General features: G+C 53.3%; 1 protein-coding gene across 1 annotated transcript in view; it reads right to left on the reverse strand.

Moving 5' to 3' along the window:
* The window catches only part of TUNAR (transmembrane neural differentiation associated intracellular calcium regulator), a 48,908-nt gene extending 22,427 nt beyond the window's left edge, over positions 1 to 26,481 (reverse strand). The window contains exon 1 of the mRNA XM_077780898.1: positions 26,389 to 26,481. Within this exon, the coding sequence (XP_077637024.1) occupies positions 26,389 to 26,400 (12 nt within the window). The 5' untranslated portion in view covers positions 26,401 to 26,481. The remainder of the gene's footprint in view (positions 1 to 26,388) is intronic.
* Positions 26,482 to 26,929: the final 448 nt, after the last annotated feature.

Here is a 26,929-nt window from a genome sequence, read left to right on the forward strand (position 1 = left end):
CCTGGCCAAGAACAGAGCACCAAGGGTACTGCAGAAGACAGTCCGTTGTGTTCGAATGAACGCGTAAGTGCCCATTTTCCGGAAGAGGAAGCTGTGGCTCACTGGGGGCAAGTGATCTGTTCACGATGGCACGGCCTGGAGCTGGGGCTTGGTCAACCCCTGCGTTGCCATGGGCCCACGTCTACTGGAGTAACTCCTACGCTGTACGCTCGCATAATGTCCTTTTTCTGACTCAATCCAAGCACACTGGCTCCTCTAACATCTCGGCTACCATCTACCTGGGGCCCGATGCCTAGAAGACGCGCAGAAAATGCTTGCGGAAGGAGGTCTCGGTGCATGAGCAGAAAACCCTTCGCCCCCACTCTTCCCGTCTGGCCCCTCACAGAACCCTCCACCCTCGGTGCAGCCGTCTTGCTGCACGACTGCCCACCTTTCTGCTGCACGAATCCCCGCCTCCCATGAGCGGGCTCTTGTCCGCGCCCACAGTGGGCAAGTTCTCAGCCCCGCCAGACAGCAACAGCACCTGCTCATTTGGCCACTAACCACAAGCCTCCTGGAGCTTATTTCTTGGATCGCCTCCTACCATGTCCAACATTATATTAGAAAATAAAGGAGAATTGATAAGTAATCACTGAAATAAGGAGAGTCAAAAATCTGCTCTTCAAGGGGCGCCTGGGTGGCTTAGTCGGTTAAGCGTCCGACTTTCGCTTAGGTCATGATCTCGCGGTTCGTGGGTTCGAGCCCCGCGTCGGGCTCTGTGCTGACTGCCAGCTCGGAGCCTGGAGCCTGTTTCAGTCTGTGACTCCCTCTCTCTCTGACTCTCTGACCCCCCTGCTCAAGCTGTCTCTCTCTATCTCTCCGAGAAATAAATAAAACATTTAAAAAAAAATCCGCTCTTCAAAAACAGGTAAAGAATGGGAGGGGAGGGGAGGGAAGGGAAGGGAAAAGAAGGAGGGAAGGAAGGGAGGGAGGGAAGGAAGGGAGGGAGGGAGGAAAGGGAAGGAAAGAAGGAATCACAAAGCACTTGCACAGTGCATGTTCTCATTCTTGTCTCACTGCACCTAAACAGGCCATACTTTCCTTCTGTGAGCCTCTGTCTGCCTGTCCATAAAATGGGAATTTGGGCCAGGTGGGCTGACCCCTTCTACAGGCATGCTGCTTCCCTCCCTTCTGCTACCACTGATTAATGCCAACCGTGCTCAGAAATGCAGCAAACTGCTCCCCAGGATCTTCACCACCTTGTCATACACGGTATCCACTCACACACATTAAGCGCTTACTGTGTCCCCGGCTCTTACACCCGTCCCGGCTGGCTCGTCTCCTCCCCGGCACAGCCCCGTGCAGGAGGTCGGGACGGCGCCCTGCCTCAGACGAGCAACCCAGGTCTTCTGGTGGCAAATCCCACACTGCCTGGGGCTCCCACCCACCGGGGCCGGGCCCTGCCCCCTCGCAGGCCCCACTGAGAAGCATGACCCCCTCTGTATGCAGAGACTAAGACCCAGCTGAGAGCAGAAACTAGATCTTAACCGCTTCTGTGTCCTCCCCACCCCGGCCCCCGGCCCCGTGCAGCTCTACGCTCACGGGAAGATTTCACGCACGCTAGTGGAGCAAACGAGAAAAACGAAGGACGGAGACCAACTCCCGTAAGCGCCTCAGTCTCAGATCCTGTGTGATCGGTGGGGCTTCCCGAAGCTGGAGGGCTGTTGTAAACGCCCGTAAGTGATTTCGCTGCGTCTTCCCTACCAAGTCAGAAGGTTGGAAGGAGAGAAGTTCGCAGTAGCAGAAGATGAGGGTGGATGAGCTAGAGTGCTTCTAGTTAGTGTTTCTTCCACGCTTTCTGTTTTACAGCTGTCTGGAGTCATACACCTGCTGGAATTGCGTATGCAGGTGGAACCCTCCCTCCAGGACCCAGGGGGCCCTTTTGGGTGTCCGTCCATAGGCAGCCAGTGAGAATCCTGGGCTCCTCACCTAGCATCCCCAATTGGAGGCTCTCCTGTCCCACAAGGGACAAGCCTTCGTCTTCACGGGGGGCTGTGGAGAGCCCTTGGCCAAGGACCCTGGACGGGAGAGAAGCAATCACCTGGCGACAGGGCTGCAGGCCCCGTGACGACCCCAGAATCACAAGGAGCTCCAGCAAACCTCNAGGGGCTTCCCGAAGCTGGAGGGCTGTTGTAAACGCCCGTGTGATTTCGCTGCGTCTTCCCTACCAAGTCAGAAGGTTGGAAGGAGAGAAGTTCGCAGTAGCAGAAGATGAGGGTGGATGAGCTAGAGTGCTTCTAGTTAGTGTTTCTTCCACGCTTTCTGTTTTACAGCTGTCTGGAGTCATACACCTGCTGGAATTGCGTATGCAGGTGGAACCCTCCCTCCAGGACCCAGGGGGCCCTTTTGGGTGTCCGTCCATAGGCAGCCAGTGAGAATCCTGGGCTCCTCACCTAGCATCCCCAATTGGAGGCTCTCCTGTCCCACAAGGGACAAGCCTTCGTCTTCACGGGGGGCTGTGGAGAGCCCTTGGCCAAGGACCCTGGACGGGAGAGAAGCAATCACCTGGCGACAGGGCTGCAGGCCCCGTGACGACCCCAGAATCACAAGGAGCTCCAGCAAACCTCGCACGGGGGCAGCCAACACAAGTGGGTGGGAAATCTGAAACCAGTCCAAATGCAAACGAGAGGTCAGTGTGCACCTGCGCGGGGCACGGAGGGCACACGTGGTCTGCTCACTGGCCAGCTGTGAGCCGGCAGGCAGGCCACCCCCCTTTGTGAGTCTCACTGTCCTCATCTTTAAATTGAACTGGAGGGGCACCTGGGTGGCTCAGTCAGTTAAGCATCTGACTTCGGCTCAGGTCACGATCTCGCGGTTCGTGGGTTCGAGCCCCGCGTCGGGCTCTGTGCTGACAGCTCGGAGCCTGGAGCCTGATTCAGATTCTGTGTCTCCCTTTCTCTCTGACCCTCCCCGGCTCATGCTGTCTCTCTCTCTCAGAAATAAATAAAACATTAAAAGAAAATTTAAAAAATAAACACAAAAACTGACCTTAGAGAGGAGGGAAATAATTCATGAATGAAAAGAACAAACAGAAACTCTAGTATTTCACTATTCAGCATGTTAACAACTATAAAACAAAATGAGATTCTAGGAAAAGGAGCAATCGGAGAGGAAGAAATATGTTCTTAGAAATTAAAAATACTCGTATTAAACATGTTTTTTAAAAGTAAACAAACAGGGGCGCCTGGGTGGCTCAGTCGGTTAAGCGTCCGACCTCGGCTGGAGGTCCTGATCTTGCGGTCTGTGAGTTCATGCCCTGCCATGGGCTCTCTGCCATCAGCACAGAGCCCACTTCAGGTCCTCTGCTCACCTCTCTCTCTGCCCCTTTCCCCATTTGTGCGTGCACGCGCAATCTCAGAATAAACAAACTTAAGAAAAAAGCAAACAAAAAAGACGGACTGGAAAATGAAGTCAAGAAAATCTAGAATAAATAGTACAACAGCAGTGAAATGAGAAAACAGGAGAAAATTGCAGAAGTAGATAGGTCCATTCTGGAAGTTAAAAGAACCAATAAATAAGGGGTTCAGAAATGCAGAATGGGGAAAATGGAGATTTAAAAGAAAATCAAATACACGAAGATCTCAGAGTTCAAGGTCTCATCTTCAGATTATACTAAGTATCTGGAAAAACAGATAGGGACTCCCCCTAAGAGTATCTTTATGTAATATATGAATGCCAAGGCTGAAGAAAAATTCCTAAAATCTGCCAGAAAAGAAAAACAGAAAATGGAAAATCTACAAAGGTCCTAGAATCAGACTTCTCATCAGCAACATGGAAAGCTCCAAAGCCTTCGAAATTCTGAAGGAAAACGATTTTGAACCTGGAAATCTACCTTCAGTGTGAGTATAAAATACAGACATTTTCTGACAGTTTACTATCCACGTAGCTTTTCTTAGGAAGCTCCAACTGAGAGAAGTAATGAAGGATGAGTCCAGGATGACCTCTATGGAGCAGGTGTGCAGAAGAAGTGTACAGCTGGTTCTGGAACAGAGAGGGTCTTGAGGACAACAAATCAAAACTAACACACACACACACACACACACACACACACACACCCACACACCAGTGAGGAGCTCAAGAGAACAGGGTGGTATGAAAAAAGGGAGAATATGATAAAGATAGATAAAGCAAGAAGAAAAAAAGAAAGGCAATTAGAAATTCCAGGAAACACACACACACACACAATCCTGCATAATCCAAACACCAACGAAACTAACAAATGGCATCATTTTAAGGAAAGGATGGAATACAAGCAAACAATTCATTTGACTCAGTTACAGGACATTTTACTTTGGGCGATCCAGGGGTTGTGAAACTGATCTCTGGAGAAGGAAATGTAATCCCAACACATGGTTTAACGTTGCATTAGACACTTCTGATACAGCGATAATTTTACCAACGTCACCTAGCAGTTTTGATTCCTAGAGGCAAGCTCTGCACAAAGCATATGGTAGAGAGTTCGGGACAGGATGTAAATATAATCAAGTCCAATGTAGAGTCAACCCTAATGCAAAAGGTGCGTAATGCCAAAGCCAAGAGGAAAGGGAAAAACACTAGGACACTAACACTTGTCACAACATGAGGTGACAGAAGCACCCTGAAAGGGTGATGGAAAAAAATTTATTTCAAGATTAAAAAGTAACTGATGGAGGCCCTTTAATAAAAATAAGGATGGGCAGGGGCGCCTGGGTGCCTCAGTTGGTTAAGCGTCAGACTCTTGGTTTCTGCTCAGGTCACGATCTCACAGTTTCTGAGTTCAAGCTCCGTATCGGGCCCTGAGCTGGCAGCACCGAACCTGCTTCGCATTCTCTCCCTCCCTCCCTCCCTCTCTCTCTCTCTCTGCCCCTCTCTCACTCACACTGTCTCCACCTCTCTCAAAAATAAATAAATAAGCTTAAAAAACTAAGAACAGACAAAGGAGGAGTCAAATCTTCCTTTTTCACTTTAAAGCATCCACAGCTGGGGTGCCTGGGTGACTCAGTTAGTTAAATGTCGAACTGCGACTCAGGTTATGATCTTGTGGTTCGTGAATTCAAGCTCCGCGTCGGGCTCTGTGCTCACAGCTCAGAGCCTGGAGCCTGCTTCACGTTCTGTGTCTCCCTCTCTCTGCGCCCCTCCCCCATCACACTCTGAGTGTGTGTGTGTCTCTCTCTCCCAAAAATAAACATTAAAAAAATAAAATTAAAAAAAGAACACCCACAGCTATGGCATAAAGGTGACAAATTCCAATCTGGATGTGAATCCCGGCTCATGCAGAAAATGGAAAAGGGTTGCACTGAAGATTAAATGTGTTTATAACATCCGCAGGACAGTGCCTGGCACAAAGTAAGCCCTCAAAACGTATCAGGTATTTTATTACGCCTATCCCTGCCTTACAGCTTGCAAACACTGACTGGGAGAGAACTTTAAATGTTGCGTAAGAAGATATGACACACAGAGCAATTTAAAGAAATTTACGTAAAAGTGAACTTGAATCAGGGCATAAAAGTATGGCGTATTTTAGAGACTGCTAAGCAAGGCAAGGCGACTTGCACTGAGTTAACAGGTGGCCCAGAAAATACGGGGCGGGGGGAGCTTTGGTGAGGAATGCTTCCCAGAAGAACCCAGAAAGAGATTCTGCTCTCTACACTCCCCAAGTGTTTGGTCTCTACCGCTGCATTATACGGACACGATGGAGTATTATTATGTATTATTATTGCAAACAGAATCTGTATACCTTTCAGGGAAGCTGGACACCTTTTTTTTTTTTTTAATATTTTTTATTTATTTCTAGGAGAGAGAGAGAGACAGCGTGAGCAGGGGAGGGTCAGAGAGAGAGGGAGTCACAGACTGAAACAGGCTCCAGGCTCTGAGCTGGCAGTCAGCACAGAGCCCGACGCGGGGCTCGAACCCACGAACGGCGAGATCATGACCTAAGCGAAAGTCGGACCCTTAACCGACTAAGCCACCCAGGCGCCCCTGGACACCTTTTAAAAACTTGCAAGCATGTTCACACTGCTTCTCTGGGGCTTACATTATGTTACAGAGGAAAGCAAATACTTGAGGAGGCTCTATGTTTCCGTGAAGAGAGGAACAACAACAGGCTCAGAATGGAGGGCAGAGAGCACAGGGCAGCTCCTGGCTTGACCCTCTGGTCCATCCCAGGCCTTTCCCCAAAGTCCTAGCTTTGTTCTGAGCCAAACAGGGTAGGAGGTACCTCATCCCAGGAGGTGGGGCTGGAAGGAACCTCGGACCCAGAGTCAGGCCTGCATTCATGCATCCCCAGTTCGCTTAGGTAGATCAGCCCAACGTCTATTTCTGGGCTTCTGCCTTAGTTTCCCCACAATGAGGCGAGTCTCTGAGCCGCTTTTCTCCCACTGCCGGCCGCAGAACTCTTCAGGTTGGCTGGGTGTGCCCCCCAAACCCCACAGGTGTGGAGCCGCAGAAAAGACCGTTCAATACCAACACTGCCACCTATGGGCCATACGACCTTGGGAACGTTTCTTAACCCCACTGCGCTTTGGTCTTCTCAACAGTGCAGTAATTCACTTAACACAGACTTTACTAAGCACCTGTCGGGGGCCGGGTACCGTGCTTGGTGCACAAAGCTCACGGCATGCCTGCAAAGAACTTAGCAAGGAAGAGGCCACTTTGCGTGGCTGCTCCCAGAAGCAAGCGCTCGGCCTCTGCCAGACGGCGGCCCAGAGGGGACAGCCCATGTGGGCGGGGCCAGGAGAAGGGGAGGCTGAGTCACATCTTAATGTGAATGCGGAGCACGAGCAGAAAAGGGGTCCAGAGGAGCAAACGGCGGGTACAAGGGCTCAAAGGAAAGGCAAGAAGATCTGAAGGAAGTTCCAAAGGTTTGGGGCACAGAGTGGTGTCAGGGAGGTCGGATCAGAGGCTCGGCGAGCCCCTGACGGGACCCTGCAAGGATTCTCAATTGTTGGTCAATGCAGATGAGAATTCCTACTTTGTAGAAAAGTGAGGTTGAGGGAATGGGGACGCAGGGGCAGCAGGTAAATGAGCCCTGGGACCTCGTACTACTGGGCCCTGGGAGTGGGAGCCACCCTGTAAAGCACTCGGACTAGCTGACCTGACCATCCCACTGCCTGGACGCTGGCTTGCTTCATCCTCAGACTGCCCTCCACCCGGACCCCCTACACAGTGCACACGCATGCACACAGTCCTGACACACACACACCGAATGCAGGCACGCTTCACTGGAACCAAGCTCTCTGGACACTCAGCCTGACTGGGGTCCCAGCACGTGTCCCACCAAAGCAAACCCGCAGGCAAGTCTGTCTTCTCGCCCCGGGCTTGGCATCCTGCCTCCGTGCGCTAAATCTCTCTGTGTGTCTCTTCCAGGGAAAGACACAGTCCTTGGTCCCGCCCCCGGGCTGCCCTCCTGCGAGGGGCTGAGTGCCACTCCTCCTGGAGACATCGCCCAGAGGCCCCCTCCTCCGGGAAGCCTCCGCGGACCCTCACCTGCTCTCCGGGCTGGTGGTGCACTCCCCGCGCTTACCTGGCTGCCAGCGTTTGCCAGAAGTCTCTAGCAATGTTGCTGTCCGACCCGGCTCCCAGAGCGGGGGCAGGGGACGGGGTGCCTGATCCGGGTCTCAGCTCGGTACAGGTGCACGTGGTGAACCAGCCCGCCCGCAGGGGACGCCACACGGCACCCCACACCGCCCCGACTACACCTGCACCCCGGCCGTACCTCATGCCAACGCCAACTGAGGCTGGCTGAGGGGCCGGCAGCTCCTCTCTGATGAGGTCCTGAAGCTCCGCATCGTGCAGAGAGAAGCAGGTCAATCGTGAGAGGCTTGTTCTTTCCGGCCTGGCCTCAGGGACTTTTTTTTTTTTTTTAATGCAAAAACCGAATAATCTATAGACCCACAGCTCAGCACCTGCAGAAGGTCACTGGCTTGATTCCAAATCTTCTCTCACGGTCAACTGGGAACGGTTTGCACCGAGGGGAAAAAAAATGTTTCCATAATCACGATTGCCGCCTGTGGCCTGCATGCTAGGTACCCGTCTGCCTCACGCCGGCCCCTCACGGGGCTGGAACACGGCTCTCCCTCCCCTGCTCTGCCGCTGCCTCAGGTTAAGGGGGGGTGACGGGAGGAGCCCAAGCACCCTGGGCTCCAAACAGGCATGATTTGTCTAAAATGTCTCATTTATTTAAAGTCCCCAACCCCTTGTTCAGATGTGGCTCGTTAACAGGAACTGTGCTGCCTTGTCCCCAAGCGCAGAAAACAATGACAAAATGTCAGTGGGGTCACCAAGGAGGCCCATTTCCCTCAAACACCCTCAACATATGACAAAAGCAGCTTCCCACTTTAGATCAAGAGGAGGGAGGGCGTCTGTGTACAAGGCTCAATGTTAGACCCACCACACGCACCACGTCCGTAAGGCTGCACCCTGCACCATTTTTTTAAAATTTTTTACTTATTTATTTTTATTTCTGAGAGAGAGAGAGACAGCGTGAGCAGGGGAGGGTCAGAGAGAGAGGGAGACACAGACTCTGAAACAGGCTCCAGGCTCTGAGCTGGCAGTCAGCACAGAGCCCGACGCGGGGCTCGAATCCACGNCACCCTCAACATATGACAAAAGCAGCTTCCCACTTTAGATCAAGAGGAGGGAGGGCGTCTGTGTACAAGGCTCAATGTTAGACCCACCACACGCACCACGTCCGTAAGGCTGCACCCTGCACCATTTTTTTTTAAATTTTTTACTTATTTATTTTTATTTCTGAGACAGAGAGAGACAGCGTGAGCAGGGGAGGGTCAGAGAGAGAGGGAGACACAGACTCTGAAACAGGCTCCAGGCTCTGAGCTGGCAGTCAGCACAGAGCCCGACGCGGGGCTCGAACCCACGAACCGCGAGATCATGACACAAGCGAAAGTCGGACCCTTAACCGACTAAGCCACCCAGGCGCCCCCACCCTGCACCATTTTTAAATGATGGGCCAGTGATGGAGCCGATGGGCCAGCCCTGAGCAGTGTCGGTGGGGAGGTTTTAAAATCTGGTGCCCAGGCCCCCATCTCAGACCAGCTGAACCATAATGCCCAGCAAGGGGGCCCAGGCATCAGCATTTTNGTAGAGCCGATGGGCCAGCCCTGAGCAGTGTCGGTGGGGAGATTTTAAAATCTGGTGCCCAGGCCCCATCTCAGACCAGCTGAACCATAATGCCCAGCAAGGGGGCCCAGGCATCAGCATTTTTCAAATGCTCCCAGAATTCCCGCGCTCAAGCATGATGCCTCAGGCAACAGGAAGATCTTCTTAGCTTAACTGCACAGCTGCTACGCACCTCTGCTGACGGCTGGGGGCGTCCTGTGGTCTTTCAGAAGCAGCCCCCGCCCTCAGGGGGCATTCACACAGCTTGCGAAATCAGGGCCCCACACGGGGTGAGGGCAGATCCACGTCCTCAAAGCTGTAAGGAATTCCTGGGCCCTGAGCTACATCGGATTCTTCCTGGCAACAAAACTTTCCTTAGAGGCCCAGGCAGTCGATACTTTCAGGTCTGCTGACTCCCAGGCCCAGCCAGGGCGCTCCAGACTCCCGTCCGCTGAGACCCTGAATCCCCATCCTCTAAGCCTAACCCTGCAAGTGTGGCTTCTGTGCCCAGGTTCCTGCACTGCGTCCCACCTCACCTGCCTCTGTCTCCTCCAGCCTCTGGCAGAAAACCCCCCGGAACAAAACCTTGAGAGGGTGCCTGTTTCCCTCTCTCTGGGCTCCTGCGGGGAGAACGTTTCTCCACCACACAGGCCACCGGACAGACCGTGCATTCACTTGCAACAGCAACAAGTTTTCACAGGGGACCACCTGTGTGGTCCAAACCCAGCGCCCTCTCCCGCGAGCCGTTCCCACCAGGGCCTCGCTACTGCCAACCAGCCAGACGCCATCTTTGATTTTGCTCTGGTCTTCCATCACGCCCCGACATTTCTTCCTTAAACATCTTCTGGATTCTAACCAGAGCTGGCATCTCTCAAGGGCATGGTTTTAATTAATATACGCAATCTCCTCAGATCCCACAGCAGCTCTGCAATGTGCACAGAGACTGGCCCACGGGCATCTCAAGAGTCTCCAAGTACCGGCCACATGGTGACTGAATCTGAAAACACATGGCAGCTCCCACGTGTCCCAAACTGTGCTGGAGCAAAGACAGAGATGGCCGGACGTCCCTGCCCTAAAGAGGTCTGCGTCAGGGGGCAGGGGAGAAGGAACCAGACTGGCCCAAATGTCTCAGCTGTGCACCATCTTCCCAGACCCAGCTGTCCCTTGGCCGCCCTGAGGTCAGAATGACCCGAAGGAACAGCGTACCAGGTGCTGTCAGAAGCCCCGGGGGATGCCGTTATCTAGCCAGCGGGGAGGGCGTGCTCCCCAGAACACGCAATGTGCCCAAGCCGCCACCCATTCACCCCTACTTTGGCAGCATCCCAAACAGATGCCAAAGCAGCACAACCCACCCCCATGAGCTCGCAGCACCGATGCTCACAGAACCTTCTGGTTGAGGGCGCGCTCCACTGGGGATCTTCCCCTGGGCAGTCTCTCGGTGTGATGGGTTGAATTATGTCTCCTCAAGAAATATGTCCGAGTCCTAACCACTGGTACCTGTGACCGTATACAAAGATAGGATCTTTGCAGATGTAATCAAATTATGCTAAGGTCATCCTGGATTGGCACGGCCCCTAAATCCAATGGGTGGGGTCTTTGCAAGAGGAAGGAAAGGGAGGTAAGAGGCAGGCACACAGGCACCCAGGGGGACATCTTCCCACGAGAAGATGGGGGTGTAGATTACAGAGGTGCAGCCACGAGCCCAGGAGCACCAAGACATTGCTGGCAGCATCCAAAAATCAGGAAGAGGCATGGGACAGGTTCCTTCCAGAAACTTCAGAAGGGGCCAGCACCTTGACTTCAGAGTCCTGGCCTCCAGATCAGCAGGAGAGTGCATTTCTGTTGTTTCAAGCTACTTGCCTTGTGGCTCTGTTATGCAGCCCACGGAAGCCGCACTCGGCAAGGACACGTGACAACAGAGAGATGGCATTGGAGAGCCCCTCCCACCTGCACACGTCCTGCATAACCACAGGGATGAAGTCCTCCCGGGTTAAGACTTGGCAGCAGAGAGACCCTGGTCCACTTTCCAGCCCACCTGTGTGACCCTGGGCTCGCTCCCAAGGCAGCCTCGTCTGTCACTTTGCCATTAAGCCCTGCCCCACTTTCCCAGAGTTGCTAAACTTGACCGTGCCAGTGACAGGAAAACTGATCATGTGAGTTAGGGGACACTTGCAGAAGAGGGTGGAAGTTAACTCTAAAAGCCAGTGTTATTTGGAGAAGGGAATCAACATAAAGTCCACTCCCGCGGTCACCCCTGCCCTCCACGCCCCCCCCCCCTCCATTCCCTTATCTTTGGAGGCTGGGAAGGTGATAACAGACAGGGCTCCACTCAAGCTCCACAGACAGCACAGAGATGGGACCCTCGTATCACTTCCAAATGGGAATGCGTTTTCGGAGATTAGTCAATTTGAGCGTATCCGCATATGCCAAACATTTGCTCTTTCAAAAGTGTTTGCCAGCACTGATTTCTGATTTGTAAATGTTGGTTTCATCTCCACGTTGTACTAGGGCTGTCCTTCCAAATCCCAGCCTGGATCACGCAGCTTCCTCATCGCCCAGCCCTGCTCGGCCCCGACAGGGAGTCTCCACGCTCACTCAGACCTGTGTCCATGCCTCTTTGCCCCCCCCCCCAACTGGATGCCTCCGCCCCGTTCCAGGCCTGCCTAAGCCAACACCCCTTCAGGGAAATTTCCTGAGCACCGCCCCCTCCCTTATGGTCTCTGAACAGCTGATTCCTTCTGCCGCGAGCACCCTCACATCCAGCTTGCCTTTGCTCTCGATGAGGGGCCCCACCCATCTGCCTCAGCTAAAGGGACTCTTTTCTGAGCAGTCAACAACCTGGAATCAAACCTCACTCCTGCTCTCACTGGCTGTGCACCTTCGACGAGACAGGTGACCTCTCTGAGCTGCCTCATCTCCACGTTACAAGGTATAAAAGCAGGAGCATGGGCACCTGGGTGGCTCCGTCGGTGGAGCATCCGACCAGCTCAGGTCCTGACCTCACAGGTCATGGGTTCGAGCCCCACATCGGGCTCTGTGCTGACAGCTCAGAGCCTGGAGCCTGCTTCAGATTCTGTGTCTCCCTCTTTCTCTGGCCCTCCCCCACTCATGCTGTCTCTCTCTCTCTCAAAAATAAATAAAAACATTTTAAAAAAATTAAAAAAAAAAAAAGAAGTGTCCTGTGCAGACTTAGGACTGAACAGTGCATGTCAGGCTCGGTGCCTGGAGCTGACACATGTCAGCCGTTCCCGTTGCTCAAAGTGGACCGTTGTTAGCGCCAAGTCACCCCTGCAGATTCCTTAATGCCCACAGGTCCCCAGACCACATCAGGTCTATGACCAAAGTCTTCGTCCTATCTGGCAAAATGAAAAAGCCAACAGCAATGCATGTTGATTGGTTAATTAAACTTAATTATATCAATCGATTAAATATAACCAATTCTGAAAAACCGAGTATTAGGGTCTTCCTATTTTTTCTTGAGATTTTATTTTTAAGTAATCTCGACACCCAACGTGAAGCTCGAACTCATAACTTTGAGATCAAGAGTCTCACACTCTGCCGACTGAGCGCACCAGGCACCGCCCTCGTTTTCTCATTATTGTACCATGGTGGGAACACAGGGCAAATTAAAGCTTGGCAATCTCATGCAATTCTTTGATGCAACAAGTTTCCTCACCTCTGTACCTCAAAAGGCTGGCAAGCGCGACCCTAACGTGAAAAGGTGTTGAGGCGCGGTGCAGTGAAGGCGCCCCATCTTCCTCCCCACTCTGCACACCCTTCCTGGGGAACCATCCCAAACCGCCTCTGTAGAAAGCTCACCAGACCACAGGACCGCATCTGCTCACCCACAGCTGTTTAGATGAGAGGGACCCCCCCCAATCCAGGCCCTCAGTTCCTCTCCAGGGAATCTGGGCCCCCAGCAGGAGTGAGCTGGGAGGTCATGCAGTTGCAGGGCTGAGGCTGCCGCGTGGGAGTGAGCATTATTCGACCGTGTGCTCAGAGAAGCAGGCAGAGACGGGCAGGGGAGGGGCGGGGGGAGGNATCTCCTATTGCTTACAAAATTCATGTGCTGATCTTGCTGTCTCTGTGCCCCTCTAAGTTCCAAAGAGAACAGAAACCCAGCAGGTCCTGATGGCACAGAGCAGGTGCTCAGTGAAGCTTCTGGATGGATGAGAGGATGATTATAAGCTGGCCGGGGGTGTCTGATTCTTACCCCCCACCCCACGCACACCAGCAGCAGCCTGGGAGAGGGCAGGCAGTGGGGGGGGGGGGCTCCTNTGAAGTGAGGAGTTTCAGAGACAGGCCAGAAGCCAGACAGGGGTGACTGCTAGCCCCTGTTCAAGTCCCTTCTCGTAAGGAGGGTCCACCCCCAGGGAAGGGCCGAGAGAGCAGAGGCCCGGACGCAGCAGGGATGCTCTGTCCGGTGTGGGTACAGCCCAAGGGACACAGACAAGAGCCTGGAGTTCGCAGTCCAGAAGAGGAGAGTGGCCTGCGACGTGGGGACCAGAAGGGAGAATGAAGTAGTGTGTGCCCAGCTAGGGGAGTGACACGAAGGAGGGGGAGGTCGGCAGGGAAGAAGGAAGAGAGACAGCAGCGAGGCAGGGGAGAGAAAAGAGGCAGGGAGGTGAGGTGCGAGCAGGCACAGACAGCCCCCAGTGCCCGTGAAGATGCTTCCATTTCTTCTATTTTTTTTTTTAAATGTTTTATTTATTTCTAGGAGAGAGAGAGAGAGACAGCGTGAGCAGGGGAGGGTCAGAGAGAGAGGGAGTCACAGACTGAAACAGGCTCCAGGCTCCGAGCTGGCAGTCAGCACAGAGCCCGACGCGGGGCTCGAACCCACGAACCGCGAGATCATGACCTAAGCGAAAGTCGGACGCTTAACCGACTAAGCCACCCAGGCTCCCCTTCTATTTTTTTTTTAACACGTATTTATTTATTTTGAGAGAGAAAGCATGCACGCCAGTACGGGAGGAGCAGAGAGAGAGAGAAAGACAGGGAGAATCCCAAGCAAGCTCCCCAAGATCAGCATACAGCCTGACTCGGGGCTTGATCTCAGGAACCGCGAGATCATGACCTGAGCTGAAATGAAGAGTCCAACGCAGAGGGGAGCCGAGGCGAGGCGACTACAGCAGAGTCTGTACCCGCACCTCTGTGAACCGAAGAAGCGGATGCCTGGGCTTACACAGCTACGCTTGCTTCGCCTGGCAGGCGGCTGGGAAAGCGGTAGGGGCTTCCTACGAGGCAAGGTGGTCAGTGTTTATACATGTCCGAGGGTGACAGGAAGTGCTCCGAACACCGGGGTCACACTCTACTGCCCACCGCCTACCCCGTGCAAGCTGCCAAGGCGCTCCGTGCTGGCTTAGCGTGCGCTGCAAATACCCCAGCGCTCCCCCCATCAAAAGACAGAGTCCAGATACTTCCAGCGTGGAAGCCTCAGGAACTTGCTTCTAAGCAGCAGGACAAACTAAGCAGCCAGGAGTGACAGTGTGGTCTCGGAGGCCGGGCTGTACCAGGAGGTACAGACACCCAGCCGGCGAGGCCTGCACCACGACACAGGAACCCGGGCTCTCCGGGCCACCGTGCTGGAAAGATGGCGCAGAGAAACTGCACACAGATCCGAGGAGCTTCCGAAGGCCCCCCAGACCATGTGCGCCTTCCCGGCCTGGGTGCCAGACGTGTGAGCACGGAAGCCTTCGAGAGGATTCCAGCCCCAGCCACAGTCTGAATGCAACCTCATGGGAGGCCTTCAGCAAGAACCAACCGACCTGAGCCCAGGGAGCCCCTGGACTCATGAGCGACAGGAAGATGACTCGTGTTTGAAGCCGCTATTCGGGAGTATTTTATGTGCGCCAAGAAATACTCTCGGAACCTTGGTTTCCTCGTCTGTAAAATGGGAATGATGAAAGCAACTACTTTATCGAGCCGTGGCTCAGATTAAATGAAACAGTCCCTGAAATGTACTTATTTAGCACAGGATCTCCACCCAGAGGAAGCACCGAGTATAGGAAAGCTCTGATTATCTCTCACGGTTATCATCACGGCCATCGTTCGGAGGAGAAATGAGGGCTCGGAAAGACCAACGCAGATCGTCCAAGAATCACACAGTGCATTAGGTGCTCCACAGTCTGACCCTGAGAACAGCCTCAGATAACAACGTGCGCGCTCCCGGCAGCGGCCGTGACCGTAATCACAGTCTCACTGGGGAATGGTCATTCCTGTCTGGGAGGTGCTAGGTCCCTGACCAGAAAAACCAGAGGGACTGAGGTCAGATGACCTGCCTTCGTCTCGTCAGCCCCTGCCTGCCTGCATGGTTCCCATACCTCGGCACCTGCTATAGCTCCGGTCCCCTCCCTTATCAGTAAGTGCGGTAGTGACATCTATGAAACGCACCAGCAGGCAGGCTGCTTCTTTCCCAGGCCGCAGCAGCGGGGAGACCTCCCAGGATTATTCGCCTAATGCGTGTGTTTCCTGAGTGCGGGGGTGAGAGCCGGGGCAAGTCTGCGAACGATCCCTCCACCTTCCGCAGGGCTGTGACAGATGCGTTTTATGAACGGGAACTGCATGTATAATTCTACCTAATAGAGCCTTGAAGGTTTTACTGTTTCGGAGCCGGCCAGCAGGGCTGCCGTCAGCTTCTCTGGCATCTGGGAGAAGCTGCTGATTGAGGGCAGCTCCCGGGGCTGGGCTGGGCTGGCGTCGAACAAGTCCCCTCCCACGCTGCACCCCTCGCTCGGCCACCTAAGAGGTCTGCAGCATCTGGCGCCCCAGCAGTTCCGTCCCCGGTACCGGGGGTGCAGGGAACAACCGTTGTGAGGAGACAGACACACGGACGGTGAGGCCACAGGGTGCTTTGTGCCACACCCAGGTACGTCGAGGAGCTTTGAGGGCCAGTGTGACCGGCTTTCCTGGGACATTTGGTGGGGCTTTTTGTGATACTCAGAGCTCCAAGGACCTCAGTCTCCCTTCTTTCCATGACCAGACCCTAAGAACTGTTCTAATTCGATCCAGTTTTTTTTTGTTTTTTTTTTTTTGAGAGACAGAGAGAGTGAGAGTGAGCACAAACAAGGGAAGGACAGAGAGAGAGGGAGGGAGACACAGAATCTGAAGCAGGCTCCAGGCTCTCAGCTGGCAGCACAGAGCCCGACGTGGGGCTCAAACTCATGAACTTCAAGATCATGACCCAAGCAGAAGCTGGACACTCAACTCACTGAGCCACCCAGGTGTCCCAATATTTTTTAAGTTTACTTATTTGTTTTGAGAAAGTAGGCGAGAGTGAGCAGGGGAGGGGCAGAGAGAGAGGGAGAGACAAAGAGAATCCCAAGCAGGCTCGGCACTATCAGCGCATGGCCCAACACAGGGCTTGAACCCATGAACCGTGAGATCATGACCTGAGCCAAAATAGAGAGTCAGATGCTTAACCGATGGAGCCACCCAGGCATCCCTGGTTTGTTCTAATATTGCTCTCTTCCTGCATTAAACATCCAGACAAGCTTCAGAAACCAAAGAAGTGAAGAAACGGTCAGAGCTATATGTGTCATGCCCGGCCCCCTCCGACTCCGACTGCCCAGGCCCCTGGCTCTCGCCCTGGCTTCCGAGACGAAAGGCACAGGAACAAGGAGAAAGCCACGTCCTCTGCGCCCCGTGGGCAGGAAGGCAGCATGAGTACAAACTGTCCATTGCCACGTGGATGCCTGCCAGCACTGGGCACTGGCCAGCCTCGGAGATCACGGCTGACTCTGGAATGATCTGATGCCCCGCTGGGCTACAAGCCCACTGTGCAACCTTGGGCCAGTAGCCTCATGTCTCTGGGCCTCGGTGTGCTGACCTATAAACTGGGCCAACAGGAAGGTGGAGATGCATTCCTTCCCGGGCCCTTGTTCTGGGGTGGTGAACTCTCTAGCACGCGGCAGCTCCTCTCACTGCCCGAGATGCTTTGCCCTTGGCATGACTTGGCACCCAGCCTGTCCCCAGGAGGGCTCTTTGCCAAGGCCAAACTCCCCAGAAACAGCTAAAAATTTACCCACTGGCCTGTAGAGTATGCTTTCTCTCTTTCTCCCTCTCCCTTAGCAATGAGAAAGTGGGGGCAGAGACAGAGGTGAGGTAAGCCTAGTGACCCCTGGAACCTTCTTCCTCGCGTCCCATCTGCCCCACCGGGTCTGCATGAGTCACCGCCTTGCTGAGCATGATGATTTCAAAGCAAATGGGCATAGCACCCAGAGGCACATGCTTCGGCTCCCGACACGGACTCCCTTTCCCACCCATTAAGCCCGTTGCTAGGGGGAGCGCAGGGAAGGCAGCCGGCCGAGGTCTGCCCTGGGCTCTCTCAGCCGTGGATATAGGTCTGGGAGCACTGTTTTTAGGCCAGGAGCAGCCTGGATGCGTTTGCAGAGGCGCAGGGAGACCCACGGCTCGGTGAATCAGGCTGGGACACTGCCCGCTCCATTTCCTGTTGGCCAGAGTCCACCGTGGCCGGGCAGCGAGCGCCTGAGCCAGCAGCTCCCTCACCTTCCCTCTGAGCCCCAGCAGGGTCAGCGAAGCTGGGGTCTGATCAGCAGGGCTGGAGAATCACTCAGTAAATACAGAGAGGTGGACACGGCGAAACTGGAAAACTGGCCTGGAGGTCGCAGCCCAGACAAGCATGCTTATATGCACACAGCCCGTCTTCCTGAACACTTCACGTGTCTCCACTATAACGGAGAAGCTATGGAGGGCGCGTGAACCAGGACCACTAGCTGGCTTTTTAGAAGCCACCCTCTCACTCAAACACCTCCCATGGCTCCCCATCACTTTTAAGACACGAAACACTCCTTATCCCAGCATGTAAGACCCACGCCCATCAAGCCAAGACTGATGCATCTGCTTCCGCAGCTGGACACTACAGCCCTCTGCCACGGCTCATTCACCCCTCCCCATCGGCCCAACCTCCGTGACATCTGCTCCTACTTCCCCTCCTGGAATGCCCTTCCGCCTCAGCACTGCTTGACGAGTTGCTATTCACCTTGAGTCGCTAGTCATCTCTCAAGGCTGATGTCAGAGGCCTCTAGCCTCCTCTGTCCAAACCCATCTTTCCCACCTCTGCCTGCTCAGGCGCACCAGCCAGTCTAGTGAGCTACACGTGGTTACAGAACACGGTTCCCGGAGGTCTCTGAGTCGACTGAAAGAACAAGTAACACCTCGTCTACCACCATCTTCCTGCCTGCTGGACTCTCAGTAAAGGCTTGGCCAACGTATGCAGAGCAGGAATCTGCAAGAATATCAAAGCTGAGCGTGAAAATTGGCCCCCTTAGAAGATTCGAGAAGCATCTATAGTGGCCAGGGCCCAGAAGAGCCTGAAGTTTTCATGGCCTTTGCCGCGTTGATACAGTGCTGGGCAGGCTGGCTTCAAGAGGACCCAAACTAGCTCCCTGTACCGACCCCGTAGCCTATCGCCAAGACCCTCTGTAGCTTCCGTATCTCCACCCAGTTATGCACTCGGCTTGCCTCAGAGGCAGACATTCCAGGATGGCCCATCTCTCCCTCCTCTTCACCACGCGATAGGTATTTCTGAGTCCGGTTTTCTGTGCTTACCCGGGCCCCAGGAGAGCCATTCCCGAACACCCAGGCCACAGCTCCTCATCTCTACTGGGAGAAGATAAAGGCCAGAGGAGTAACGTCCAGGCCTCACTGTTCCATCTGTAGCAGAGCCAGGGCAGGCGTCAGAGAGGAAGCCAGGCCAACTCTGGTCCTCTACAGCTGCCGTTTCTCTGGATCATCACAGGGCCTAGACGGTGCCTGGATGTGGCCGGTGTTCTGGAAGTGTTTGTGGAAGGAAGAGGAAGACAGATGGCAGATCACTGGGATAAATGGCCGTGGAAGGAACTGTCCAGCCCCAGGTGGTGAGGAGGAAAAAAAAATCTAGCCTCTTTCTAGAAACTTCTTCCGGAAGAGATTTCTAGACCCACTTGATAACCCTGACCGGTGACGGGTCACCCTAAAATACGGTGCCCAACTAAAGCACTGCTCCTGAAACAGCTTCTACTCTGGTGGAAGGCCCTGGAGATTTGCCCCAGTGAGTTTAATAAGCGCATCCCTCTGTGGGGGTTTATGAAGTAGTGGTGGGGCTGTTCCCCACCCGCCTCATCAGTCCCCAGCTCCCAGGGGATCTTGCAGAGTGAGCACCTGGTAGCTGTGTGGCTTTAGGAATGGCGTGTTAGCAGGGCAGAAGCAAGGGGCAGGAGGCAGGAGAGGTGATCAGACCCAGGGCCAGCTCGTGCAGGGCCCAGGACCTTCCCAAAGTCACCGGCCACTGTCCTCGGGAAGACAGCAAGTACGAGAGAGCTCTGACCAGAAGGGAGTCGTGAGCCAGGGGGCTGCTGCGGAACACACTGTAGAAGGCAGAGGGGAAGTGGGAAGGGTGGCGAGGAGAGAGGAGGGCGGCCTGGGTGGAGCTGGGAGGGGACTGGCCGGCAAGAGAGGTGTGCCACAGTCTAAGGATTCTGCAGCAGGAAGGGCCATTAGTGATCAGCCAGCCGTGACAACCAGTGGGTCAAGAATTTCGCTGTGGCTGAGAGAAGAATTATTTGGAGGGTGTTAAAAACACAGATTCTGGTTCTGATTCAACAGGTCTGCAGAAGGGCTCAGGCATCCGTACTTTAGTAAGCTCCCAGGTGCAGGCATGGAGGTGGTCCCCCAAACCCACTGGGGAAAATCCCTGCATGGCCCGGTCCTCACACTGCCAGCCCAGGAAGCCAAGGGAGGAACAGAGTGGGGCAGAGGCTTGTGCCCGGGCGCCCAGGTGACACAGACAGAAGGCAGCCCCGATGGTCAGGCCCCTGACTACCCCCCAGGGAGAGCCCACACCCCACTGCAATAGCCAAGTCTCCCAAATTTTGAATGAGCTGCTGAAGGGCGGGGGTGCCATCCCAGGGCTCAGGCAGAACCAGAGGGTGGCCCGCCGATAGAAGGAGACAATGTCAGGCCCCGGGCAGATGGATGGCACAGCGCTCGAACTCCAAGGCGATGTCCTGGGGGCGGGGCCTGGAGACAACTAGTCCTTAGGTAGAAGCAGCATCAGTATCTACAGGGAATTTCAGGACCGAAGTAATGCTGATCTCGTCAGTAACACTGATCCAAGGGAGTCTCGACATTCCCTTCTAGAAATCAAGTGTACTTTGGGAGTGAGTGCACTCCTGCTTTCTGGGTGGAGAATCCAGGATCCCGACTTTCACTCCTATCCTTAGATTCCCAAGTCTCAAAGCCAGGCTTACTTTTTTAGAAGTGTTCGATAAAGCCTTCTCGGCACATTAGTGAAACCGTACGCATTCATAAATCATTTTCCGCGTGTGCCTTAGGCTCTCAAGACACATTCATCCTATTTAAAAATAAGACACTTGTCAATATTGATGATTAAAAAGATGATTGTTGTTACCATCCACTTCATGAATTAAAAGCAATCGAGGATCCTCCGCGGGTCACGTCAAGGCCACTATGAACTGAAACAATTCACCTGTGGCAGAACGAAGCAGTGGGTTGGCCGGGATCTCAGTTAGCTGAGCAAGGCTGGAAACCGGGGGTGACCAAAAAACCACGGGGTCCTTGGACATTCCCTACTTGCTTTCCTGCTGCAGGTACTAAGTGCCACACACATCAGCTCATCACAGACCGTTAAGAAACTGAGCCACCTGGGAACACCGTGAACCCCGCCCCCCAAACACCACCATGGACCCTGTGATTCAAATTTCACTAACAATCACAGGAGCATGTAGCCTGGAAAATGACCAAGACACACCACTCTGCGCCTGCCAGGAGGGCTTGTGAAGGTGGAGGCTTTAGCCCTGTGTCAAGCCATCCCTGTCATTTGCACTCGTCCTAAGCCACAAACACAGACGGCATGAAAACAGCTGAAATTCTTCAGTCAATCTATTCCAGGATTCTCGGTGCTGTAGATGGACATTCCATCATGTCCATGACCACATCCTAAACACTTTTCCTCGTAATCCCTGAGCAAAGGTCGCAGACTTCAGGGGCATCTGGGCGGCTCAGTCAGTTAAGCACCTGACTCTTGACTTCGGCTCACGGTCAGTGTTTGAGCCCCGTATCTGGTTCTGCACTGACAACGTGGAGCCTGCTTGGGACTCTGTCTCCCCCTCTCTCTCTGCCTTCCCTTGCTTGCTCTCTCTCTCTCTCTCTCAAAAAACACAAATAAACTTAAAATTTTTTTTAACTAAAAAAAATATATAACGTCATGGACTTCCATGTTCTCCTGCCTTATCTCTGATGTCCCTGCGTGGCTGCTTTTGCGTTTTCTGCCATTTAATAGCTGTGTACTAGAAATCTGGCCCAGAGCTGAAAATGCTGGGCATCTGTTCTCTCAAGGTTTGGGGGCAAGGGGTACAGACTCTATGAGTCTCGTGAGGGCCATGCAACATTATTTCTAATTCGTCGAATCAAAAAACTGTGCTGGCTGCAGAGGCAGGTGAATCGCAGTGGAGTTTTCCCACACACCATGTATCCTTTTGTTTGTTAATCACCTATCATGAAACCTGAAGCTCTTGGCAGATAAGCAGTTTAGTGATCCAGGGGGGCTAGAGGGAGGGTCGGGTTTGTCCCGAACTCACCCGCATGACTCGGGCAGGGCCAGCGTCCTGGCTGGAAGGATTTTAAGCTGCAGATGAAAAGCAGCAGCCTGGGGGTGGCTGGGAGAACGTGGAGCCAGGTGACTCCGGTGAATCCTTTGCTGTCTGTACATCATGTGTCTGGAACCTCTCATCCTGGGTACGGGTGACACTCATCCAGACCCGCAGGCCCATCTGCAAAGAACGTACGAATGTGCGTGGACTTCCGCCCGCCGCTCGGAGAGCCTGTGATGATAGCAACTCTTTTCAGTGGCTCACAAAGTTCTTCAAAACCTGCATTTCCCCCAAGTCCTGGAAGTTCTTAAAAGCTGCAGGTGAACCTTGAAATTCTGGTATACGTCCCTCCTATTTCCTTCTGGCTTGTTCTTTCGGGAGGATTAACCCGCGTGGCATCTTGGAGGGGCAGTCACACTCCTCCGGAAGCTTCTGTTACATAACTGATTCTGGAGCCCTTTTACGAGGTGCAAGCCAGCAACGCCTTCCCACATGTCCCACGTGCCAGCCTGTGACCCTTTCCCCCGGAACCCTAGGGTGATGCGGGATCTCAAGGGGCTATCTTAGCCCTCCCCCGAAGAACCACCAACACCAACCCTTTTGGGGTGGCACTCGGCTTATATCAGAGTATCTTCTGAACCTAATATATCAGACACGCAGTAACAAGGAATCCAATGTCCTAACACAAATGCCAGTGACTTTGGAAATCTCTGTGGTCAAATCCACCCCCCCAACAGGTCACCCACATCAAATCTCCTGAATGCTTTCTCGGTGCCACAGTGTTATGTAGAAATTTGGAACGAAGGACACAATTTGGTTGCCAGGCACACTGCAGTGATGGCGGAAGTGAGGTGTGGCCTGGGTGACTTAATGTGAAATCCTCCTCGGTTCTGCCATTCACTAACTGCATGAGTCTGAGCACACACTCCAGGTGACACTCTCTCGAGCCCCGGGCTCCTCATCTAGAACAGGAGATTGGTGACATCTGGAGAGGACAACACATTTAAGGACTGCTGGGTCCTTCCCCCACCGTCTCCTGCCTCCTCTCGCACCCTCTGTATCTGCCGATGACTGCGGCTCCGTTAGGAAAGCCGACCTCGGACAGCAGCCCACTTTCAGTGTTGCAAGGAAACCCTCGCAGAGAATCCGGCAAAAATACCACTGCCAAATCCACGAACGTCTCACCGTCTTTTCAGCTTCAGTTGAGTTCAAGGCTCTAATTAAAGTACTTTCCATTTTCAAAACAACTGCAAACAGTAATTACACACTTCCCCTCCTTACCTTCCAGGAACGGCCTGAGACTGAGGCAGAAGCTCGGAGTCCCCAGGACCTTGAGTTACACAGACAGAATAACATATTCTTCCTACCCCAGTGACCCAAAGTATATGAAGGCTCCTGCCACATGGACCCCGGAGAGGGTCACAACTTACTCTAGATTTTTCAGACACATACCAAGATGCTACCCCGCAAGGGATCCCGATCAGGAAGCTGGCATCATTGTTTAGGGTGAAAGCCCTGTCATTACACGTTCAGAGCAGAGTCCCCACTTAGGGTAATAAACAGCGTGTTTTATAATGACCAGTTCTCCTCACTGTTTATATGATGTCTAATTGAAGATGTTATGTAACTTTAAAGTACGGAGCATTCCAGAACTATTAATAACCGGCTGCATCCGTATCCGAGGACTCTTCAAGCTTAGAGTTGGAGAGATCGCCTCCTACTAACATACACACACACACACGGACAGGCATACGCAGACACACACAAACATACACACTGCCTGCAGGTGCCTGAACTGAGGCCTCAAGAACAGGAAGAACGGGTCCAAAGTCACAGAGCCAACCAACAACAGAGTCAGGAACAAATCGCGGGTTTCCTAGACTGTGGGGATGTTCCTTTCATCTGAGCTTCCCACAGGTACCTCTGTCCGTCCCTAACGTTGCACCCACCTCTAGCACTTGAACTGGGTTCTCAGGATGCTGGGCATGTCAGCTCGGAGCAGGAATTCCCAGTTCAGAGTCCGGATGCCAACAAGGGAAAGCCTCGTTGTTGTTACACGTTTGTGATACACACCCATCCTGTCATCCCAAAAGAAATTGAAGGCACCTGAAATATATCTGCACACGAGGCCACCATATGTACAGTGTGCCTGAGCTCGGCTTTAGAGATCTTCCCTCCCCCCCCCCAAAAAAAAGGTGAGTTGAAGACAAACCCAAAATTCAAAAGGGAGAATTTATTCCTCATTGTACATTTTCATGCTGGGGGTGGGGAGCAAAAATAAAGGGGGGGGGGAAGAATCGACAAATTATAAACGAAACTATCAGGAACAGGAGTACTGTCTTATGTGTGTGATCTGGCTTCAGACAGCAAGTATCATATACGACATAAAAACTGTCCTTTCATAATTAATTAGCATTTTCGAAAGTAACTCAAGGAAGATGGTTTCTCCACATTCATTTTTATTCAAAGCCTGACCAGTTTAGCCATGAGGAGCCGAGGCACGAAGGCTGGGAGATGGATAGGCCCACAGGACACGCACTGCTTGCTGCTTGCAGACCCTCTGAGCAAGTCGCAAAGAAAGCTTTGCTCCGGTTTTGTGCATTTCAAACAGTTACAAAACCTTCTGGGGGCTTAGTTACTGGGAAAAAGGTGAGGCATATGCCCATTTCATTGGGATTCAGTAATACTTGAAAGGGTCATTAATCCACATCTTTTAAAAGACCTATGACAACCCCATTAAGGGCTCATGGGTCAAGTTGATGGATTTAGCTGCCAACAGGCAAGGCGTACGTCAGGGTCTCAGCTAACAATGGAGTGGGGGGAATCTAACCATCACTTCACTGGCACAACTAATTGTTTAGGTTGAAAAAGCTTTACCTACTCAACTATAATGGATTCTTTCCGGAAGGAAGGCTCACCAGCTTGCTACGTTCTAGCCAGCTGGACATCTAATTGACGCACCGTATTTCATCAGTTCCTAGAGGCCAATGCCACTTCTCCCAGTGAAAAGCCTAACCTCTCCCATAACCTCAATCTGGCACCGTGGGATGCTTTATAGCCACCATGCTTTAGACCAGTAATTAATCCACCAAAGCACCACTCAACCTTCCCTTCTTTGGGTGGAACCCGAATCTTGCGGCTCCCCACTTCAACCACATCCTCTTCCTGGGCAGCCACAGTCTATCGGTGCAGAACTATCCGTCCAAACGCATGTGTCTGAGGAGCTCACGTGCCCTGGCTCAGGCCAGTAACCCACTCTTCTCCCACTCACAGAAGTATTTCCTTGGAAAGGCACTGAGATGTCATCCAGTGGGACTCTGCGAATCGGGAAACTGAGGTTCCTTGCCGCCAAGGGCTTTCCCTACACCAACTCGGAAACTATAGATGACATGACAGCCAAGCTTAGCACCTAGAGACTCAATTGATTAAATAAGCCGCTCAGACCAGGACCAAAGGATTCCATGTGGATTCCCCCTTCCGGTGCTGACCTAAGGACACTGAAGCCAACAGTGAAAAGCTGCAAGCCGGTGACCTGGGAACAAGCAGAGGGTCCCATGTCTACATTAATCCCCCGCCCCTTTTCTTCTAGGCTAGAAAGCGTGAAGTTCTGCTGAAAGGGAGGGTTAGCAAGCATGAGCCTGGATAGAATTTCTGGTAAGGTCCGTTCCTGAACAGTGGCCATCTGGGATCAGCCCCAGTGATCAGCCCCTGTTAAGTAACCATCTCCAAGACTTACACAACCAGGGGAAGGTAGCCTTGAGGAGCCCTCACTCGTACAAAGGTTTAGGTCACAGCTTCTGAGGCTGACCATGTGTGGGCCGGCACAGCCTCAAAGGGACTCCGGAGAGGACCCAAATACTACCCTTTGCACCCTTGAAGAGGCCTGGGAGAAGCAGTACTGCAGAAAGGAAAGCACCCAAAGGAACATTGTATTCTCCCCCCTTAACTGAGAGAAGTAACCTTCTGTTTACAATTCACATTAGGCGTTAGCAGCCAGATGACGGAGGAACAGACAAAAATTAAACGCTACCAGCATACGCTACCAGCAATGTACTTCACCCAAGCAGATACTCACTGGCACCAAGTATTTCCACACACATGCAACGATTCCAGAAAAGAGGCGTTAGTAGAACTGGGACAAGCGTATTTGCTACAAAGGGGATCAGCCTGGTGGAGAAGCCAGTTTCCAATCCTGGTCTCTCACAAGCTGGCCCTGTGACCTTGATTAAGTCATTCGACCTCTCTGAGCCTCAGTTTCCAAATCCGAGCCATGGAGGAAGGAGAATCGACTTCCTTGGGTGTTTTTGAGGCACATTACCCAGCTCGGCTAGGACACCCATTACGTAGTCACTATATAGGAGTTGTCTCCCTCCACAAATGAGTCTCCCCCCACCCGGGAGTCTGAACCAAGATGCATATATCCTTATCTGGACCAAACAGGTCTCCCGCCTGCGTGTCAAGCCCGCATCTGCCTCCCGATGGCAGAGCCGGTCAGCCTCCCAAGGAGGGTTTGAGAGTGGGGGGAATGGAGGGGTTCAATCGGAAGCCCCGCAGGCTTCCAGGCTTTCGGTGGGGGCCAGTAAAGGGGCTCAGAGGCGGCCTCCCGACCAGTAAGGGCTTTGTTCCCGAGGCGGAGGGCCTGGCTTACCGAGCAGCGCATCCGGAAGCGGGCGGGGGGCGCGCGGGGCACGCAGCAGAGCCACAGCCGGGCCCGGGGCGCCGGAGCCGAAGGAAGGCGAAGAGGAAGAGGAGGAGGAGGAGGAGGAGCAGCAGCAGGAGCAGGCTGCCACGGGCTCCTCCCTCNGATCCTACCTACCCAGGAACAACGCATACCCCAGCTGTGGGTCTCCACGGTGCAGATCCCCCCCCAAGGGGGTCTGGGGAGTAGCAGGCCCAGTGACAGGATACTTCCTCCAGTCATCATGATCATCACCCCCATCATCATCACCACCATCAGCATCATCATTGAGATGCTGTAACTCATACTGAAAAACCCTGCAAGCCCAACCAAACAGAAACCTGTCTCTTAAGAAACTGAAGTCAAAGGCAGCACTTTTCTGGGAAAACCACTTTGCAACTCAGCCCGTGTGCAATGGTAGAGATGTGACGTTTTCTAGAGAAATTGGAAGCAACACCCTTTAATCCTCTGAGTCCCCAGCCAGATTTTATGGTCGCCGGCAGCCAGGGAG

Source organism: Crocuta crocuta, unplaced genomic scaffold, assembly GCF_008692635.1.
Source record: "Crocuta crocuta isolate KB4526 unplaced genomic scaffold, BGI_CrCroc_1.0 scaffold299, whole genome shotgun sequence".
NCBI lineage: Eukaryota > Metazoa > Chordata > Mammalia > Carnivora > Hyaenidae > Crocuta > Crocuta crocuta.